This window comes from Bactrocera oleae, chromosome 4, assembly GCF_042242935.1.
Source record: "Bactrocera oleae isolate idBacOlea1 chromosome 4, idBacOlea1, whole genome shotgun sequence".
Taxonomy (NCBI): Eukaryota; Metazoa; Arthropoda; class Insecta; order Diptera; family Tephritidae; genus Bactrocera; species Bactrocera oleae.
This window is the reverse complement of record NC_091538.1, coordinates 51,168,306-51,189,729: the sequence shown is the minus strand read 5'-3', so window position 1 is coordinate 51,189,729 and position 21,424 is coordinate 51,168,306. Positions and strand designations below refer to the sequence as shown.

Sequence of the window (21,424 nt, the reverse complement as noted above, 5' to 3'; positions counted from 1 at the left end):
GTTTCAGTTTTTCAAAAAATTTTTAATGACTTTAAATACGTAAAAACTTAAAAATAAACCCAAATTTATTTTTAAAAGAAAATTACAATATTTATTACGCCAAAGGCCATGAAAATATTTACAAATATTGTAAAAAAAATGAAAATTACAAATCTCATAAGCAACTGCAAACAAAACGTCCAAATTTACGAAAGCAAATTCAAAAACAAAAGCAAAGCTGACAAAATGTGAATAAACATTTAAAACAAATACTGAAGATATATACATGCATATATATATAAATGAATTGTATATTATATACTTATGGGTATTTTTTTATACACACTTACATAAATACTTAAAAAATCCAAAAAACAAGCAAAAACCAACAGTAAACGAACAATAAATAAACAAAGCAACATTATTTACTTCGAACCACAAAAAATAATATATAAAACTCTTTAAAGAAAATTAAAGTTTAAATTTTGAATATTTGTATGTATGTATAATTCTGCAATTATCAATTTTCCATTACTTCTTGAGTAATTTAAAATATTCTAAAAAATATAATAATGTGTACGAGTATGTATGGTATGTACATATATACTATTTTCGATTTATATCATATAACACAAACTAAACTCAAGCAAGCACTTGGCAGCCGAAGGCACCGTCACACACAGTATTGCACTATATACTATATATGCGAGTATATATGATTCATTAAGTACGTACATATGTATCTAGTAAATAAAATTAGAGTAAAATGAAACTTTGAGTTAAATTTTGGAAACACGAAAAAGGAGTAAACATGAAATAAATAATATAAAAACAAAAACATGGAAGCAAATATAATAAAATATTATTAAAAAGTGTTAAAATTATAAATTGAAGACTTAAACTGATTAGCATTGACCTTGAATTCTACTAAAAAGAAAATAACTATTTAAAATAATAATATGAATATTTATACATATGTTCGTATATGTCAATGCAAAAATTTCAAAATATTCGGATAAAATGCTTAAATTTATGGACCAAAATCCCGCAAAATCGGGATCCCGATTTGATGAAATATTCCTGGAATTACCGAATTCAAACGAAAATAAAAAAACCCAACATAATCGAGCTCAATGATTAACAATCCCAAAATATCGCGATCCCAAAATTGTAAAATACGCCATAATATCACAAATGCATTCATTATAAATTTTTGTTTTCACTCCAAATTCAAAGTCTCGGGATCTCGAAACTTTATAATAACAATATCCTCAAAATTCCGTAATGAGAATATTAATTACCCATTCCACTACAGTTAAAATATGACATTACATTCAAAACATAAATTATAATGCATTTAATAAATGAAGTCCATACATACATACATATATACTATATAGTAACAATTGTAGTACATATGTACATAGCAACAACCAAGTACATAAGTACATTTGTTTACTTCGACCTAAACTAAACTAAAAGTGTTACTAATACAAACTAAATACTCATATTTGCCATGCATTAAGACATTTAAGCTTTGTTTAGATGTGGCTATGAAAAATCTGCTATGCGCATACTTAGAGCTTTCAATAAACAATTAAATAATATAGTTGTATTTGTACAAGTATAGGTAGAAAGTTTGGATTAAAGAAATATGTATTTAATAAATCACTTACAATATACTCTGACAAGAAAAAGTATGCTAAAAGTTTTATTTCAGTGAAAGCTTTTAAATCAAAGCAGTGGACATGAAAGCTCTAAAGCTTTACTTTGAGAAAAAATAAATACTTAAAAGAAAATATTAACTGAAGATGCCAAGAACGCATATTTGTTTATAAAATTACTTTCTGCTATAAGCTCATTTCTGTGAAAGCTTACCCAGTGCTAATCGAATTGAAAAAGAACTTTACAAATTATAATGGCTTGCTAAAAACTGTTTTATGTGAAAGTTTAGCTTGAATTATGGTGTTCATATTAATAACTAATGATAAGATTAAAAGCTTTAATGCTAGCTTTTCTATTTTTTTCTTTATTCTTTATTTTTTAGGAACAGTTTGATTTTAGCAACATACGACTGTGAAGCGAACCTTCAAACTATCCCCAAAGTTTTAACTTTCATTAAGAAGAGCTTGTTTGGAACCACGAGTTATTGCGATTTCCCAGTTTTGCTTTCGTTATGTTAAAAAAAGTGTTTCCGAAGCTCCGATTTGGATATTTTAGTGCGAGTTCTAAGCACCATGACATCTCCATAATTATAATATAAAACTTCATCCTCCAACGAAATGAAGGTGACCCTTATACGAGTGAGCTTTATGACAAAAAATTTTATGTTTAAGCTCCGCTAACTCATAAACCAAGCAGCATGAGACAGTTTTATTATTTCTATTATATTATACAACAACAAAAATTATTATGTACATATATCGAAGGCGTTCTGGTTTCTTCCAGGAAGGCATATTAGCAGTTTAGAACACAAAGCCCCAGAAACAAAGCAAATTAATCATATATTATACATACGTACACATACCCACAACCATAACTTAAATGCTGACAGAAAACAAGGGTAAAGTAAAAATAAAATAAAAGCAGTTTACAAGTTGGAAATCATGAGATAATTAAGTTGATATAATAAATTTAAAACACAACTACATACAAACTTACAAACTTACAAACTTATATAATAATCATCTTCTTAGAATTTAGAATAGACCAGCAAAAGTGTGCAACTAGTAATAGTAAAAAGTGCGTTAAAAGAAAAAGGAAAAAAGACAAGCAAAACAACAAAAGTTAATTCAAACAAGCAGTACAAGTTGGACGCAAGCATTTTTGGGAGCTTTTAGCTAGCATGAAAAATGGCAGAAATATTTTAGTGCAAAATACATACATACTTATATATGCATATAATAAATTAGAAAACAAGAAGAAGAGGAAGGAATTCTGACTAAATGAAGTAAATATATTGCTTAAACTTATTTTAGATAAAGAAATTAAGAAAAAGACAAAAAAAAGCAGCAACAACAAATTCTGCACAGGCTAAACTTGCAAATCAGACATACATACATAATATATATGATATACATAAATATATGTAGATTATTGTCTCTATATAGACAGCAGCTTCGCACAAGCACATAGCCACACACACTCACACATGAAACGTTCTCCTCCTTATTAGACTGGCACTTAAGCTTAAGCAATTGGCAATTTGCTGTAAGTAACATAAATATAGTTGGAAAAAAACAAAATTCACATACATACAAACAAATATAAATGTTAATGCGAGATGAAAAGCACATTCAATGTAAATTTAAAATAATAAGATGAGAAGAATATGCTTCTTAGAGTTTTTATTGCAAGCTTGAGCAAAAAATTGTGAAAATACAAATATACTAATTTATTTAACAGTTATGCTGTGTAAATGTAGTGGCTATAAGAGCTAAATGTAAAAATGTACTTTCGAATTTGTAGGAGCAAAGCAAGTTCGTCGCTTAAGTCTTTCGTTTGTTTGCCTTAGAGTAAAAGCCAGCTTGCGAAATATAATGAAATATAAATATAAATAGATGATATTCGAAAATATGCAGCACGCAATTGTAGAAAAGTAAATTTAGAAGAAAAATACAAAAATAAAAATAAAAAGACAACAGAAATGCAAAAAAAATGAGAACAACAATGAGTAATGAGAAAGATTTTAAAAGAACTAGAGCATGAAAATATGAAGAAAATGGACACAGAAAAAAGTAAAAAATTAATATATTATAAAAAATAAAAATTAAAATTAAAAAATTTAAACAAAAATAAACAATAATATAAAATATAAAGGTGAAAAATATTAATACACCAAAAAATTTAATTAATATTAATATTAAAAGATACAAAGACTAAAAATTAAAAAAAACAAATATGTTGAAAATACTAAAATAAATTATAAAAAATAAGTACTTAAAAATTAATAAAAACCAAAAGTATTAGCGCATAACAAAAAAAATAAAACAAATGGAAATTAAAAATAAACTGAAACAATCTAAAACAATATATGTATTAAAAAATTAAAACTAATATATAATAAAAAAATTAAAAATAAACTTTAAAGTTAATTATGACAAAAACAATTAAATACCACAATAACAATATGAAAAAATATACATAAAATAAATGAAAAATCCAAAAACAAAGTCAAAAAATAATAATTTTAATAAAAAAACATAATAATTTTAATAATAAAAAATAAATAAAAATTTATCAAGAAACAGTAATTTAAATTTAAAAGGATAAAAATGAAATACCACAAATTAAAAATAAAATAAAAATTAACTAAATAAAAAACCTAAAATAAATTTTGAAAAATATATATATACAAAATATGTATAAATAATATATATATACATATATAATAAGTGAATAAAAAATAATTAAAAAATAAATAAAAAAGTAAATAATAAATAAAAAATATTTAAAAATAAACAATGATTATATTATTTATTAAAAATCAGTAATTTGAATTCTAAAAATTAAATACAACTGCATTTCAAGATTTGCATCATAGGAAACGAAATACCAAAATATACCGAATAACGAAGCAAAAAAACTGATATGCACACACAAACAAAAATATTTTACTACAACAATATTTTAAATACATACAAACAAATGATAAATAGTGGCAAAGCAAACAAAAATGAAGAAAAAAGCTAAAGCAACAACAAGCAGCAACTACAGCCAAGCAAATATGCAAAAAAAAACGTAATCAAAATAAAAAATTATAAAGAAAATAATAAAATAAAATATAATTATATTGTAAAAAATATTTATTTATAAATTATGATACACTGACTACCGTTGTTATGCATACAAACAAACTTAACGATGAGAAACACTTTATTTATTTATTATGCAAAAAAATAAAGCCAAGACAGGCACAGACAAAAGACAAAGAGCAAAGTGCGAGCATATACACACATACATACATAATTGCATATAAATCACACATACTATACATAAAGACAGCACTTGTGGCATTTTAAAACATATAAATATACACACACACACAAACGTAAATAAAATATTTGAAAAACATGTTAACAAAATAATTAAATGAAAATAAAACAAAAAAAAATATATTATTATACATACATTATACATTTAAATAAATATTGAACTCCAATTTTGATGTCTTAAAGAGAAGTGAAAACAAAAACAAACAAAAACTCCCAAAAATACAAAACCAAAATGTCAAATATTAATATCTAAAAAAAGTCTATTGCAAAACAAACTCAAATATTATACATACAAATAAATACCAAAAAAAAAATATTAAAACCAAACAAAAAAACAACAACAAAAAATAATAATATGAAATATGAAGAATAAAGAGTAAATTATACAGTGATTAAAAATGAAAACACATGCGGGTTTTTTTTTTTTGCTAAAAAAATGCAATTTTATTGAAAATATTTTCATATTTTTTCGATTTCAATATTTTTTAGGTGAGTGAGTACATAGGTGGTTTTGTAGACATTTCAGCAAATATTCGTAAAATATAAATTTACATAGATATTTATGAGCGTATACATATAATAGTGTTGGTACGAAGGTCTGCTGGATATATTTGTTTTTGTTTTTGATTTTTATTTATTTTTTTAAAAATAATTAAAATTTTCAATTTTTTTTTCTAATTATTTTTTTTACATTTGGATTTACTTCTTTTTTTTAATTTTTTGTTTCATGTGAGGTTCTAAAAATCTTGGCACTTATGGCATAATTCTTTTGTGCTGCACTGATTTAAATTTTATTATTATAATTATTTGTTTGTTATAAATAATTTTTTTCCTGTTAATTTAGCTGATGTACATTTTTTATTTCACAACTTTTTATACAGATTTACCAGAACTAATACTTTAATTTTTTCTTCTTCAAATCAGTGTCATCCAACTTACATTTAACTGATAATTAACGGTTTGTGCGGTTTTCGAGATTGAAGGAGCGCAAGTGAGCTGAGGACCGAGTGTGGCCATATCAATCGTTACATATGTGATCACTGTTTGATGACCCCAAAGGGTAATGCATTTTTTCACCGAATTTGTTTCGAGAATACAACAAGAATGTTAAATAATACTATACAGTTACAGAAATTTTTTCTCGAAATAAAAATTTGAATCTGAGGCCGAATTCTACTGAGATGAGGAGTTCTGTGATTAATAACTGGTGAATAAATTGGACAACTATGAGACTTTGGAACTCTGGACAATCAATGGATTTACCCTAAAGAATACATATCCGACCAAGGACTGATAGTTCGACAGCATTTCTCAAAATTATTTGATCCATTGCAACAACAACAAAATATTTTTATTTATAGAAAAAGAACGAACAATTTTAATTACGAACGAACAAAATTAAAAGATAAAAAATTCATCAGTAAACACAAAAGTGCAATGAAGCAAAATAAAATTGTCGGAACCGTTGCATATACAGTGGTTCAGTCAAAGTTTTTGTAATTTTATTTTTCATTGTAAAAATATTTTTAATTTTTTAATTGAAAATATAATTATTTTTAAATTTTTATTTGTGTTATTATTTATTTACTTATTATTTTTTAATTTAAAAATTATAATTTCTTTTATTTTTTCAGTAAAAAAAAATGTCTTATTTCTTTTAAATTGAAAATTAATTTAATTTTTTAAATGCCTGATTTGCATTTTTTGTTGTATATATATATAAGTAAATGTAAACATTTATTTTTATTAATAAATTAAAATAATATGTTTTTTTTTATTAAAACATTATTAAAAAATTATATTTAACCTTTTTATATTTTAATTCAAAATATAAAAAAAAATTATTTTTGAATAAAACTATTACAAAATAAAAATATAAAAAGAAAAAAAATTATTTTATTACAATTACAAATTATTTATATACAAAAAAAATTATTTTATTACAATTACAAATTATTTATATACAAAAAAAATTAATTTATTTTATTTAATTATTTTTTATACATTTATTTAAAACAACAAATTTTTTTTATTTTACCTTTTTTTAACTAAAACTTATTTTTTTTAAATGCCTGATTTTTATAAATTTTTATTTTTTATTTTTTTAATATATAATATATATTTATGATTATTTACTACAGCTGACCCTTTGCCATTATCGAAAAAAAATTCATATGAATTGACTGTTATAGTGGTTTACTCGACAAGTTTACCACAGTGTTGCATTTATACGTAAGTACATTTAATAGCTATATTTATAGGACACATTGGAGTGAGTAAAATTTACTTTTTTTATATTTTATATTTTAATTTATATATAAAATTCAGTATTTTGGCTAAATTTATACATATTGTATGTATTTGTGTATATATTTATATTAATTTATGGCTGTCACTCTTTAAATTTTGTCACAATTTAATTGTTTACCTTCTTTTGTTATTATTTATAATTTTTTTATAACGAATGGTATCAAAAGGAACTTAGAGCAGTTTAGTATATATTACAACAGTAAATATGCTTGTACAATGTAGATATTGGTGTGTATATCCATTATATGCATATATATTTGTTATTTTGTTATATTTAAAATGTATATAATTATGTACATATTCATTCATATAGCATATTTTACAAATAAATTCTTTTATATGTTTCTTGTTTGAATAAAGTACATACAAATATTTCTATAAATATTTTTTTTATTTGATTTTATTATTATTTTATTTTAATATTTAGATGGTATATTATGCACTTGTATATAAAAATATATATTATTTTTTGTTTTTGCTGTATGTTATAAATTTTGTTGCCTGCATAAATGTTGCAAATATTTACGTTTTAGTGCATTAAATATTTTTTCGTGTACAAAAACTTACTTTTACACATTTATGATTTATTAATTATATTATCGTGTTAATTTATGTGTTTATTTTTTTAGGTTATAGGATCACCATAGGAGTATTTAGAAAGAAAATTGTGCGTACAAATATTTTTATGGTATATTTTATAGAAAAAGTAAACAAAAACAAAGTATTTGCTACAACAAAAACATGTGGTAGGTCCATTATAAAATAAGGCTATGCGTAAAAAATTAAAAATTTAAAGTTTTGAAACATAATTATTTATAAAAAACAAAACACTGGTTTCAAAAATTATCATTTATGCGCGATATTATTTAATATAATCTTCTTCTCTAATGTACAAAAAAAAAATATTTTTATTAAAAAATAAACAAATAAAAAAACTTGTGTTGTATAAAACTTTTGAAAATATTTTTTATAACAAATCAAATGTGAACAATAGATTTGCTGTTACATAAATTGATAAATAAATTTTTAACACTTTAATAAAAAATAAAAATAATTTTTTGTTTAATAAATTTATAATAAAACAAATTTTGTGTTACATAAAACTTTAGAAAGTATTTTTATATAGTTCACATGTATTTTTTTGTATATAAATTAATTATTAATTTTTTAAAACTTTACAAATATTTTTATGTGGTTCACATTTAATTTTTCTTTTATGCAAATTGATAAATAAGTTTTTAACACGTTAAAAAATAACTTTTTATACTTTGCATGTAATTTTTCTTCTATATAAATGGTTAAATAAATTTATAAATAAACTAATTAAAAAACAATAATCATTTTCTTTGCTTTGAAAGTATGAAAGAGAGATATAAAAATATTTGAGGACGGGCACAGCGCAGTATACATACTTACAGTGTATATATGTATGCATATACATATATAGTTTTGTATAATTAAAACTAAATATTTATAAACATTCTACTTAGTATGTAAAGATAGAGGTAAGTGCAAATTAAAAAAAAATTAACGATTTTTACCACACATTCGCAATAATAGTGTTTACTTACATACGTATTTTTGTATTTCAACTGTCATGTTTTATTGTCATATAGTAAATCGAGTTATAGTAACTATAAAATTTGCATAGTTTTTGTATTTTTGAACAAAAAAAATGGTGTTTTGTGATTTTTGTGGTATTTTTAACTACTTTAAATTACATAAAAATATATTTTCGCTAACTACAATGCGCTGAGTATGCATACATTTGTGTGTGTGTACGCAGAAAAAACACCGCTAGATGAGGTGCAACATCAGCGGTGTCACAAGGAATGCTATTTTTACATGATTACGGATTTTCGCGACACAAATAACTGTTTATTCGACAGCAACTAACGGTGTAGGTGTTTAAATTATGCACTTTACCATACAGAAAAAAACTTAAGTGCCACAAAAAATTAATTTACGTCGACTAACTGCTTTACAAAGTGTCAAGTTTTCAAAAATAATATATTATAATACATATGTACACTTGTGCATACTATACATATGTATACATACACATATGCATATAAAGTATTCGCACTATTTACACAATGGCTTTGACTTTCGACTTAGAACTAGTTGGTCTGCCGACTCTACCCAGCCGCCACACGCCCTCACAGCAACTTTTCGTGCTGTATGATCCAGCGTTGCGTCTCACTGTCATTATCACAGCGCGTCACTTGTATCTCATCGGAACTGCGCAATTCCATATGATCCAAACACAGGCCGGTATTCACATGTATCAGATGCTCGTTCTCATAACTCCACTGCTCGTTGTAGTCATCGTTGTCCATGCAGGATACCATCTTGACGATGCGCACATCGCCTCGACCATGTGGCACGGTGGCGCAGCTGAGCTCGTTGCGCAGCACTTGGGTGTTGGTCAATGTGAAGAATTGTGATTTTGTCAGTTTTTTGGCACACCAAAATATACCCAAATTGTAGGGTTTCTCATTGTTTTGCGACAAATCGTCGGCGCATAGATCTTTACTAAGCGCACGTATGCGTCCGTAGGCCAACACGTTCTTGGTCGGTACGAATTTTTCCGGATAAATATTTTCCAAATACCAATTGAAACTTTTGCAACGCAATTTCTTACGCAACAGCTTGCGATGTGTCATATCGCCGATATCCGGATGGAATTTCAAGTCAGGGCGATGGAGGAAGAAGAGATTTACATAGTTGTCCATCCAGACGAGTGCCATGCGCGCTGTGTTGATGCCATGCGTATCGCGATCGTTGGGAAATCTGAAAGATAGGTGAGGCGTAAAAATGTGATTTGATTGTTTTGGTCAAATAATAAATTACGTTAAAAAACTTTTATTAAAATAAAAATTTAAAAAAAAAATTAATAAAAAATATACAATAAAAATTAAAAATTAAAAAAATAAGTAAATATAAATAAACAATAATATAACAAAAATAAAAATTTAAAAGAAATAAAAATAAAATACAAATTAATTAATTAATTAAGAGCAAAAATGTATGAACATTTAATAATTTTAAAAACTTAATTAAAAAGTTAAAAAAACATATTAAATAAAACAAATTTTAAAAAATTAAGTTAAAAATAATATATAATTTAATTTTAAATTTAAGAATAAAAATCTAAAAAATTTAATAACATAAAATAATATAAAGAATGAAATAAATAAATGTTTTCTTTTCGGTAACAATAAAATATTTAATAGGAAAAAAAAATTACTGAAAATTCTAATTTTTTCGTGCCTCTGACTACCCCTAACCCCTTAAGTGGTTAATAATTTGTTTTTCTAATTATGCCGTTATTAGCTACAATTTGGTGAATAATCTGACTCGTTCAAATGTTTTTTTTTTAATCCCATCGACTTTTTGGCAAACAAAGGGTTAAAGTATACATATGTATAATATAAAACGCAATGACAACTAGAAATGACAATATAAATAAAAGATGCTATCTGCGAGACATAAAAGGTTAATTAACGATTGTTTAGTTATAGAAATTTCAAGAGCAAGCAGAAGGTTAATTTTAACTTATAAATATTTTACGTTACATTATAAAAATATATAAAAAAAAAACAAAAAAAATATTTTTGTGGCTATGTAGATTCTATAAGGTTAGATTATAAATATTATTTGTATATTCACGTTTGTATGCACTGTCAATAAAAGTGACGGCTGAATAAAATTCCGCTGTCATCTCAATTGCCTTATCAAAAATGTTATTTTTTTTTAATGTTTATAAAAATACGAATTTATTGTTGATCGAAAAACTGTTGTATTTGCTTAATATACAATTGTTTAAATATTTAAAATTTCTTTAAGTCTCTTGAACTAAGTACAGTTAAGAAAATAAATTATTAAATAATAAATAAAAAACAATAAATGTTACTTTGATCACATTGTAAATTAATATTTTCTTTGTCTAGTAGACAATAGCTATGGTGCTGTTAACCTTCAAAAGGAAAATACTAGTATACTATTTCCTGCTCTTAAAAATTAAAAAAAAAAATCTAAGAAAATACAGAAAAGGTCTACCTGAGCTACTTAGCGGCCGATTCAAAGACATATATACATATACTAGTAGTAGACGGATACATTTGTGTATGTGCCATCGGAAAAAATGTTTTCATCAAATTTTTTAGCAATATTAAATATTTTGAAAGAGCGTATTTGGATTTAAAACTAAATGCTACACTTGACAATAACCTCGATGCTATATAAATAGGCCTAATTTTTGAGTCGAGTAAACATTTCATTCCACTGTTTATACAAGTGTCAAGCGATACTAACTTTCCACTATTTTTACATGTTGTATAAAATATTTAGGGGGCGTCCGTCCGTAAATGACGTGATGTTATCAAGGGAATTTAAAAGCATTCAAATATATATATATGTACATACATCCATATATATACATTCATATGTGCGTATCAATTTTCATAGTTTTTAAAAATGTTTTTTAACTCACTCGTAAGGATGAAAATCGCGAAAAACGTGTCCCACACGCGAACAGGGTATCGTCTCAATTGTGCCACCACATTGCCAAATTCTAAAGGACATCTCAAGGTTTTCACCACCCCAGCCATCCATCTGAAATAAAAAAATTTTAATATAATACACATATATATTGTATAATAACACAATATACTTATGTATCTATAAGATTTGGTTTTACATGAGCTTTTATTTCATAACAAAAAAACACGCAAAAATATTATAATTAATTAAAGACGCGAAAAAAATACAAATTTCAGAATTTTACAAAATAATAAGTGTCTACCACATAATAAATTCAAACAAATTTGTGGTGTAATCACACTCACCTGCTCATCATAGCTGCCACTATCCCAAAAGTAACGTCGATCGATTGCAAACAAACCGCCCGCCATAGTCGGACTATAGGCAGGGCATATTTCGCGCGGTTGATCGCATTCACGCAACTGACGTTTCTTCTCACGGTCTGACAGCTCAATCCAATCGAAATGGCCCGACCATTCGAAACCACCTACCTGGAACGACTTATAGCCGTTGGTGCTGTATTGAAAATCTTTTGAATCGATAACATCGATTATCGGCACTAACACGCTGGTACGCGACTCCTTGATGCGCTGCAATAGCGGCTCACACCAGCCAATATTCGCTTCACAATGTGCGTCCAAAAAGATAAGCACGTCACCGGTGGCTATACGGGCGCCGGCCAAACGCGCTCGTATCAAACCGAGACTAGAAAGTGGATGAGAGAAAAATAGTTAATAGCGCTATTTTTAGTTATAACAAATGGAATATCAGATAACAAAATCTACGCAAATGAACAGAGGATAGTGGGCCACAGACAGGCTGCGCCAGATTACCAGCAAGTGTATCGTATTTTACTTTATTACATTATAAGCTTTATATTTCATTATTAAACCAAAGCCATTTATATAAATGCGCACAGTGCAAGAATATGATACACACTTACATATGTATGTTAGAAAATTTAAAAATAAAATAAACAGCTGTGCATATAACATCTCCTGTTCTTACACGCTGTTTACGCGGTATGTTTGTGCATGTGTGTGTGTGTATGTATTTGCGTAAAGCAGTCACAGTTGCGTGCACTGACGTTTAGAAAGCAAAACAAATGATACAACAACAACTCTGTTTCAGCCTCCGCAGCATCAAGTATTCAAATTAAAAGCAGACACACAAAATAAAAAAAATAAAAGTTTTAAGCAAAACACCTCAGCAACAAGTTAGCCACGAAACCAAACTAAGTTACAAACATATTGTATATAAATATGTAAGTAGTTTGTGTAGATACTAATAGAAAAGCTGCTTAGAAATCTAGTAAGCTTGACTTTGGTGCTATCGAACGCGGTATAGACGAAAAGCCTCGCACCTTAATCGAAGTTTGAATTGTGGAAATGATTACTATATGATCAGTGGCTAAGTTTGTTTGAAGACACTGAAGACAAATCTCTATGTATGTAAGTTTGCATATCTGTATCATAAAAATCTATGTTTACGAACAGAGACAGTTTCGGTCATAAAGCGTTCAACTTTGTATGAGCACATTTTTAATAACACAAGAGTTGACAAGTGGCATTCAGGTCAAAAGATGGGTAACAGTTTTTTGATATTTAACAAGATGACTTCTCGCTATTTTGTAGTTAACAAAAAATGTATGTTGCATGAAGTCTTGTGAGATGCAATAGGATGTTGTACCAGCGACTATGAGCTGCAACTTGCTTATATGATAGTTGAAAACGATTAAAGTAGCACTTTTAAGAATTCTTGACGCTGTTTTATGTTTAAGATCCGCTGAGAGATATAGTTAAGTGTGGCATGCTAGTTTAGCTTTGTGTTTTATATAATTTTTACAAATATTAACTAAAAATATGGCAGACTTAATGAGTTTACGAAAGATTTTCTATTTAAATCACTACAACAAACATATAAATTACGCTTGCCATTAAAATAACTTTCAGCTGTTTCTACTGATTATGAAAAATTTCTGAAAAGAATTTAAATTTATATATATATGAATGTATGTATTACAAAAGCATTTGAATGTCAGTAGACTGACGACTTTCACATAATTTCATCTGATCTTTAGTTTATTTGAGAAATTTCTTCAGCATCACTTCCGTTTGCAATCACAATTAATTATCTTTTTTTATGTGGTAAGTCAATCTTGCAATCATTTGTGCTTCTTTTCAATGGTAAGCAAGTTAGTCGCTAGTTGCGCATTATAAGCGGCATGGTCCGCTTTTGGCATTGACTGCGCAAGCTAAGTCAATTCAGTCAATAGTTTGTGGTCATGCTTCGTCAGTTGAGAGTAACGTCTTCACAACAGTTTAGCATCTTATGAAATATTATTGTGTATTGGGCAAACATTCAATAGTGCGGCATTTGAGCCATAACACAAAAGCACATACATATACATATATGGTACATCATTTGTCTATAGGCAAGAATATTTAAGCTTTATAGCAATGCGTACAACAACAACACTGAAATAATAAAACTTACCGATTTTTAAGACGCAACACTTTCACCTTTCCATTCGGTATTCTCGTACTGATATAATAATCCAATTTACCGTGCAACTCATCATTTGTGCTACCATCATCGACCAAAATGATCTCCTTCAATACTTTTTCATTGCACGTATTCAAAGTACTATGCACTGTACGCACCAGCACTGAGTAGGGTTCATTGTAGAAAATTACAATGACACTAGTGCTGGGCAACGTATTTAAATCAAAAGTCTGTCGCAAGCATGCTGGATGGCGCGCATCAACTAAAGTGCGATTATAAGATAATCTTTCGCTAATTTCTTGATTTAGTGAAATCTTTTTGTAAATTTCCTCGCCACGGCGTGCTGCTTCACCACTCAAATGTACAGCAGTACCAAGTGCGCCTAGTGCTGAATCTTGCTTCTCCAAATCCATACGTATGCTTAGCTCATATATTGATTCTGTTGAAGGCTCCATTTCTTTTGGTTTGAATATTTCAATATTTTGAGGACGTTCAAGCGCACGATGTCGTGGATTGATGTGCGCTCTGTGTTTGAATTTTTGTTCTTTTGGTAGTACATCGTTTTGCTCCTGTAAGCCTTTTAATTTTGCATTTTGACTTTGTGCTTCTCGTATTGTGTCCTCTACTTGCAGCACTTTAATGTAAAGTATAAAGCAGAGCGTGGCCAATGCGAAAATTATTGTTTTGCCGTAACAGGAACGCAAGGGACGCAAAGAACGCAACATGTTTAATGGTGTCGTGCTAGGGGCTAGCTAGGTGCCGTATGCGGGAGGTTGAGTGTACAATTATGACGGTGAGTGGGTGTTTTTTTGTTGCCGTATTCAAACTTAAAGGAGCAGGGATGTAAGCACGCCGTCAACGGTATACGCATTACCGTATGCTACGACCACGGAACAAATTATTCCGATAGTAAGAAATCTGCTCTCATTTATGTTATATGTAGTATGTTACGACACAACACTTACACTCTAACTTACAACTTTCGCCTTTGATTCTATACCAATCGAAAATGGAATTTTATGCTAATGTTAATTCATTAGCTTTTTGGCTAGTGTGCTTAATCGTCGTTTAGTTTGTACTTCTTTCGCTATGGCACAATTTTGTAGAAATCCAAATCCAGTTTTACCGCTACTACCTAGCGTATTTGCATTGATCGTGCTGAACCGTCGTTAGCCGACCGTCTGCGTGATGTGGCCAAAACGTACTAACGCAAGTGTCGAGACTCACAGATCATGACTTCTAGCTGACGACTCACCGTCACCGTCACCATCTCAATTCGTAGCACAACAACGTTAACGGTTTGTAATATTTTTGCCTTTTTGCCAAACTACTCTTGAAGACGCTACCACCGTCACTACCACTGCCTCGCCAGTCCCTAGCTTTTGATGCTTTCGCTCTAGGAATTCATATTTTGTTGTTAATACTCTTTTATTTTTTAAGCTCTTCTCTAATTCTCGACGTACTCAATTTGTTCTTCCGACACTCAATATGTTACAAACTTGTTTTTTTTTTTAAATAAGCACTTTTTCTTTGTATTAGTACATGTAAGTTGCAAAATAATGATTGTTGTTATTTAATCTGAATTTCGGCGTTTTACATTTTTTCAATAAGAAATTGCAAACAAATATGTTTCTTTGTGAATTGGTAAGAAAGTCTATTTAAAATGTAGTATGGCCGAAACCGCAGCTGCACCCACAATTGTTGAACGTGTTGTTATTTGTGTTGTTATTGTTTCCTGTTGCTTTGTGCAGCTGTTTGACGTTTCCTCAGAAGAAGATTCTGCATTTTAGTGGACTCAATGACTTACTGCTTACACAGGCAATAAAAATTTTCGCGAATATGTTATCACTGGAATTACTAGAAATTTTTTTAAATCTCCATACCGTCAATACAAATTTTGATGAAATTTCTCAAAAACTTTTATTCTAAAAGCTGCGCTAACACATCATAAACTTTCAATATTCTCTTTAGTTTTTTAAATTATATTAGTATAAGTTATATCTGGTAATAAAACTTATGGAAAGTAATAATTATTGCCATTGTCAAAGCGGCGTCAAGAATGAAAAAAATCTCGCTTTCTTCTTTAGAATTTGTTTTGTTTTGTTTACAGTCAGAGAACGTATATCATATCATACGTTCTCTGTTACAGTTTCCAATATTTTAGCTCCCCTTCCAATGTTGCTTCTTTCCCAAAACTTTTTAGTGTTGCCAAGTTGAATACATACATTTAGTGGCAACTAAATATGTAACTCAAAATCTAGTTTTATATATATATTATTTTTACATAATTTCTTTAGTTTTGAATATTAAAACTAAAAGTTTTGTAATGGTATGGTGGGCAAGAAAATATGGAATCTTGCTGAGTTTAGCTCAAACCCAAAGAAATAAATTGTTCAATATTATTGCGCAGTAACGCTCAGCTGCAATATTTGACATAGCTGTAAGGTCATAGTCTTGAAAATTGAATTTTAAAAGCTTGAAATTTGTGTGACGGTAGTAAATTAAGTGTAAACCGGAAATAGCTATTTTTAAACTTAATTGGAATGAATGCTTGTACCATTGTTACATACTTATTCGAGTTTCTCCTTCTGTGGTGTAAACCTCAATATCATCCAAGAATTTAAGCCGCATCGGAACTTCTATGGCCTTTTTTAAGAATTATGGATATGCACTGGGATGCAGCTTTGTTTGCCGAGGGGTTCGCCCTCTACTCTATTTCATGTTAATCGGAAATAAGAATAGAATGGAGGACATACTAAATGGTGGTTAGCAGGTTAGGAGAAAATGTCGGACAGTAGAAGGGTTGGATCGTTCAGGCAGTAAATATTACATGTGGTGCATCGTTGATGTCGTATTTTAATTGTATGTACATACATCTATGAACTTTACGAACTCATGGATAAAGGTAAGTGAAATACATTTCTATGTTATTTTGTCTAATGTTAGAACAATGCTAGATTACTAGTCGCAACATAATGAAAATAATCAAGAATAATAGTTTTACTCACCTAATTGTTGTTTGCAACACCTAAGAATAAGGTTATAAATAATCGAGGAATAAATATATATGTATGTATGTATCAAGATGTCTGTCAGTCCTCCTACGTAACTAACTAATCAACCTGCGAAACTCAGCGACTCCCTGGGGGAGTCATATGTGTGTTTTTACAGTTTCCGAAAATTGGGCCGGGTCACGAACTTAAGATGGTTTAATAAACAATAAGAGTTATCCCAACACAACATTGGATGTTATCTACCACCTTATGCCAGATATAAATATGTGAAGGATCGGGTAATAATAAAGCCCATCTCCACCTATAACAGTGTACCGCTTGAAACTATTAAAAATGCAGTAACTTTCTGAATTAAAAAGTTAAAAATATAAGATCAATATAAGATATACGAATTAGTTTAAAAATTAACACATCATTTATACCATACAAGGCATTAGTTCAATTATATCAATTTAGCTATAAAGTATTTCCAGGATTTCTACAGATTGAACATTGCAAAAAATTCCGACTCCAACCAGGCCTATATTCCATTAAACGCATCGGAGCTTCCTTCTCGTTACGTAGAACCAACTTCTATTGAAAAGTTTCTACTAAAGCAGGTAGGTCTACAGCTCACCATGGTGATTAATCAACAGTTGATCAGTTCATCTTGTTGTCAGCAGTCAGCATTACTCATTCCCAATACAGACGGGTTTCTGTAACCAAAGCGAACGGATTTATATCCGGCTAAGGTCTCATAATACGGATGTATTACCGGAAGTATTCGTAGCATTTTCTCGCGCTGATACAAAAACAACGTCGCCACTATATTTCAATCAAAATAATTTTTTTTGTTTCTCTCTCTCTCTCTCTCTACCTTTCTCTTATCGCTCTATCTCTTTATCGCCTTTATAGCTCTCCTGTTTATTGTATCCTTTTAAGTGCTCAAACACTTTGGTCACAAATTAATTGCCTTTTAGTAATGCACTTTAAATACTGTAATGATTAGAATCGCACGTACGAAAAACGGTGTGTGCGGCATGCATGACATTTTGCAGTCACTTCGTGTACAAAACGAGCTATACCATGTGGCAGCATTTTAGCATTTTGCTTTACGAGGTCACAGCTACACGGGGGTGCAGGTAAATGGGTATCAATGTGTAAATCTCCAGACCACAAAGGGAAAGTGTCAAAAATGCCACGAATAAATCACCGTTGAACGGTCGTGTCACTGATTAGCCGATACAAGGACGATGACGAACAGCGTTGAGCTGCTCGATGATGAAGGTAGCCACCCGCTACAACACACAAATTACGCAGAGCAGATTCAGGTGATGCGATGGCGTGGAGTATTTCGGAGAAACGGGAGAAGGCAACATATTAAGAATTCATTGCGTAATGAAATTAATTTTTTTTGTTGCTTTTTTGACTTTTTTTTTAATCTTGTACGAAATAAAAAAGTCACTACAAGTAGATGAGTATAGATGAGGAGAGGCGATATGCGGGGAGCACACTAAACGCACTCACACACGCAGACACACTCGTGCGTTTATTATTGCCAAATACAGCGGTCGAAGCAATTTACCGTTCGAGTATGTCGTAGGCGTTGCAGACGGAAACTATTAGAGCGAGAAGTCGAATTTGCCGAAGATGCCACCCGCGGCGTTTATGATACGCAATTTGCGATGGCGAAATGTAACAACAAAGTGAAGAGTCACCAAAAAATCACATACATACATCCATGTATTAATTCAATATATCGAAGGACACACACACACACAGGCACACATACATACACACATCTATGCATATGCTTTGCTTATGGCTAAAAAACGACTATGCGGCAAACAACAACAACAAAAGTGGTGTTGTGATGTGTTGTGCGTGCACCGGACGCAATTTATGCCACAGTGGGTGTCCACCCACAATTACAACAGCATTAAATGCCACCAACGTTCACTTCCCGACCAAGCAAAATTTATTTATTTCCTTTTTTTTATTTGTTTGGATTGGACATTATTGCTCGCAATTTGGTGACTGCGCAAAAATGGAAGACACAAAAAATGTACCGTTAGGAGCGGCACTTAAAAAATACACAACTTGTTGTTGTTATGTATGCGACCAACGGCTGCTGTGTGCACATATTGTTGTTGTTGATTTTCTGTTTTTTTTTTTTTTTTTTTTTTTTGTTTTTTTTTTTTGTTTTTTTTTTGTTTTGCGAAAAAGAAATCCTCCTACTAGACAGACTGCAATGACTGAGACTGAGACCGTTAACAGCGTCACATGGCGTCGCTATAAATGTGTTGATTGCTGCGGCTGCCACTTGCGACCGCTGTTTGCTCCAGTTACACCCACGGATTTCCGCTCGGTGATTTTGCTGCTGTGTGTGGATATACTTGCGGTTTGATGTATCTTCATTTTGCATACAATTTATACAATATGATTATTTTATACCCGGGGTCATAGAAAAAAAAACCGAAATTTGGAGGGGAAAAGTAGCATAAATATATAACAATAACAAGAACATTTAGTGCAGTAGACAGAGTTTGATGAGGTTAGGAAGGCTGCCTCAGGCTGCAAGCAGGACTATAAATGAGATGGTCAATTTGAAGCTTGCACGCTTCATTCCAATTATAACAGCTCTTCCCACTATAATCATAACTCTTTGTGGCATATTTTGTGCTATTACCGTAACAACACTAGTTTCATGATTTGCATTAATTTAGCTTTATTGTAAATGCACTGATGTTTTCTCAAGTTTTTTAAGCGAGTTATCACAGCACACCAGATCAAGATCTCCTTTTAGTGATCGTTATTAAAAAAGATATTCGACGACATGAAAGATTGTTCGGTTAGTTCATATGGCAGCTATATGCTATATTGGTTTGATCTGGACAATATGTTCGAAGGTTGCATTGACGCCTTGGATAATAATCTATGCCAAATATCGTAAAGATATCTCGTCAAATAAAAAGGTTTTCATACAGGGTCATAAGTTCGATCGGTCAGTTTGTGTGGCAGCTATATGTTATAGTTGTCCGATATCGGCGGCTTAGACAAATGCGCAGCTTCTTGAAGAAAAACATAAATTTCAGGTCGATATCTCAAAAACTGAAGGATATAGCACAAATGCAGTTTTTTATTGGAGAGAATCAAACCACTCAGATGGCGACACACAGAGATCAAGATATTACTGGGCACCAACCAAACGCCTTCCCCAAAAATTTTCGGTAATTATTTCATGAAATCGAGAAACAACGAAAAAAGTGTCAAGTGGTTAAACGCCCGCTTTTTTGTACACTTCAAAAGTTTGTCTGGAAATATGATCTAATCATAATAATCTGCTTTCGAGAAAAACGTTAGGTCGTTAATCCAAGGCAAAAAAGAACGCCGAACGAAGTGTACCAAAAACTACAAAATTGTCTGACAGACAGAGAGAGAGAGAGAGAGAGAGAGAGAGAGCGCGAGAGAGGGAAATAATAGGTTTTAAGAAAAATTTGTGTAACTCTCTGTTTTACTGGCTTTGAATCCATTAATGCATGCAGCTTTATGAGCAACTATAAATATTTATAAATAAATCTGAAGGTTACAGCTCTAAAAATCTTGAACACTAAGAGCAGCAGCTAATATACCCTTAAGAACTTTTTCAAAATGATAATGTTTCAGAATGAGCTCTTCCGGAAACTCTTGAGCTAAATTAAAAATACACTAGTCGAGTTTGCTGAGCTTCTTCATTATTTTCTGACGTTTGCTTCGACAAATTGTTACTACATATCACTAAATTGTGTGTGAAAAAATAATAACTCTATGGATTGCCAATATTATCTGTGGAATTAACACTTTAGTACACATTTTTTTATGAGTCTAGTTTCTATGACGATTTTGTTTGAAGATTATTGATGAATAATGAAAAAATCAGACTCAAACGGCTCGACAAAAGCCGTTGAATTGAATAATTTCAAAAACGTTTAAATAGAGAAAACATACAGTTCGTTCTCAATACATAGAACTGATTGCAACGAGAGAACTCAGACTTTCTGAAACTCTCTTAAAAACTTCGGAGAGAAAACTGATAGAACAACTTGCCAGTTTCACAAC

The 21,424-nt window shown here is 29.8% G+C and overlaps 1 protein-coding gene across 1 annotated transcript; it reads right to left on the bottom strand.

Moving 5' to 3' along the window:
* Nucleotides 1-7,948: 7,948 nt before the first annotated feature.
* On the bottom strand, nt 7,949-16,247 carry Pgant1 (Polypeptide N-Acetylgalactosaminyltransferase 1). The gene is made up of 4 exons (XM_014238650.3): nt 14,325-16,247; nt 12,134-12,533; nt 11,779-11,900; nt 7,949-10,076 (listed from the first exon to the last, which is right to left on the bottom strand). Exons 1-4 carry the CDS (start codon nt 15,056-15,058, stop codon nt 9,443-9,445), a joined length of 1,890 nt encoding a protein of 629 aa, XP_014094125.2. The 5' UTR covers nt 15,059-16,247; the 3' UTR covers nt 7,949-9,442.
* Between the last annotated feature and the right edge of the window lie 5,177 nt (nt 16,248-21,424).